At 47.1% G+C, this 1,372-nt stretch overlaps 1 protein-coding gene across 1 annotated transcript in view; it reads left to right on the top strand.

Moving 5' to 3' along the window:
• Positions 1-984, top strand: part of rabl6a (RAB, member RAS oncogene family-like 6a) — a gene marked incomplete at both ends in the record, with an annotated part of 14,606 nt that extends 13,622 nt beyond the window's left edge. The window contains 3 exons of the mRNA XM_080847938.1: positions 1-97; positions 285-343; positions 769-984. The exon at positions 1-97 is cut by the window's left edge and continues 90 nt beyond it. Coding sequence (XP_080704064.1) covers positions 1-97; positions 285-343; positions 769-984 — 372 coding nt within the window. The remainder of the gene's footprint in view (positions 98-284; positions 344-768) is intronic.
• Between the last annotated feature and the right edge of the window lie 388 nt (positions 985-1,372).

Genomic DNA, 1,372 nt, shown 5'->3' with positions numbered 1-1,372 from the left:
CCGTCCTTCAAGGGCCAGACCAGTGACATTGACCTGTTCGGCCTGGGTTTCAACGAGACACCGTCCAAGAGCAAAGACAGCAGCGAGGACCAGGAAGGTCTGCAAAACCATTTGTCAATCAATCAATCACTCAATCAATCAATTACTCACTCACTCACTCAATCACTGGATCTGTCAGTCAGTCCATTCAGCCAGCACTGTGTGGGCTGTGTAGAGAGCGAGCATCTTTGAAAAATAAATGAAGGGGGTGGTGTGCTCACAGATGCTGTCTTTTCTCTCCTCAGACAACGAAAGCAGACACTCCACAAAAGAGAAGAAGAAAAAGAAGAAGAAGAGCAAAGAGGTAGGTAGGAGGAGGAGAAGAAAAAAAAACACATAAGCCCACGCATCTCAGTTTACTCATCGCAAGCGTGTGTGTCCCAGAGCTGACGGGCTCAGTGTAGACTCTTTCCTGCTCATCTGTCTCTCCTTCTCTCCCTCCTTCTCTCTTTCCTTCTCCCCCTCCTTCTCCTCCTCTGACTGTATCTCCCTCTCCCCCTCCTTCTCCTCCTCTGTATGTCTCTCCTTCTCTCTCTCCTTCTCCTCCTCTGTCGGTCTCTCCTTCTCTCTCTCTTATCTTCCTCAGGCATTTGGCATAAAGCCTTCCTTTAGATCGCTCCTCGGTTCATATTCATGCCTGGCACTGTTTTAAGTGACACTCTCATCCAAAACTAAACTTCAAAGCATACCTCCCCCCCCCCTCTCCCCCCTCTCCCTTTCTGTCCTTAGGAGGAGGAGAAGAGCAGCAAGAAACGACACAAACACAAGAAGAAAGAGAAGGAGGACTCCGGAACGGGTGACGAGAAGGAGAAGGAGAAAGAGAAGGAGAAGAAGAAGAAGAAGTCAAAGACCAAGAAGACGTCCAACGTGGACGACCTGGAGTCCTTCCTGGCCGGAGGGGACGGGCCAGACAGGAGCGGGGGCGGAGACTATGAGGAGATCTAGAACTCTCAAGTGTCCAATCAGGGTTTTGTCTTTGTTTTTGCATCAGCGGTGTGGTCATGGCCCATCTGTTGGACTCTCATTGCGTCAGATTCATTTTACCTTACCTGATTTTGTGGTGCCTACATTTTTGATTATTGTTTTCGAGTCAATAATGTCCATGTCTCTCCTTCATCACATCGCCTATAGCCTCGGGCCCGTAATCTTGATATCAATTTGAACCAATCTTCTCATTAGTAAATCCTACCCACATATGATTTAACCAGTCCCAATTTCCGAACGAAAAAGGCAAATTAGATCTCCATTAGTGATTCAACCTCCAAGTTTGCATTTAGTTAAAGCACACCAACTTCAGCCTCATGCTTCAGCTTCAAATAATATTTTTTTTTTT

Source organism: Sprattus sprattus (genome assembly GCF_963457725.1).
Source record: "Sprattus sprattus genome assembly, chromosome: 11".
Classification (NCBI taxonomy): Eukaryota; Metazoa; Chordata; class Actinopteri; order Clupeiformes; family Clupeidae; genus Sprattus; species Sprattus sprattus.
The sequence above is the reverse complement of the archived record's forward strand: the minus strand, read 5'-3'. Positions and strand labels throughout refer to the sequence as shown.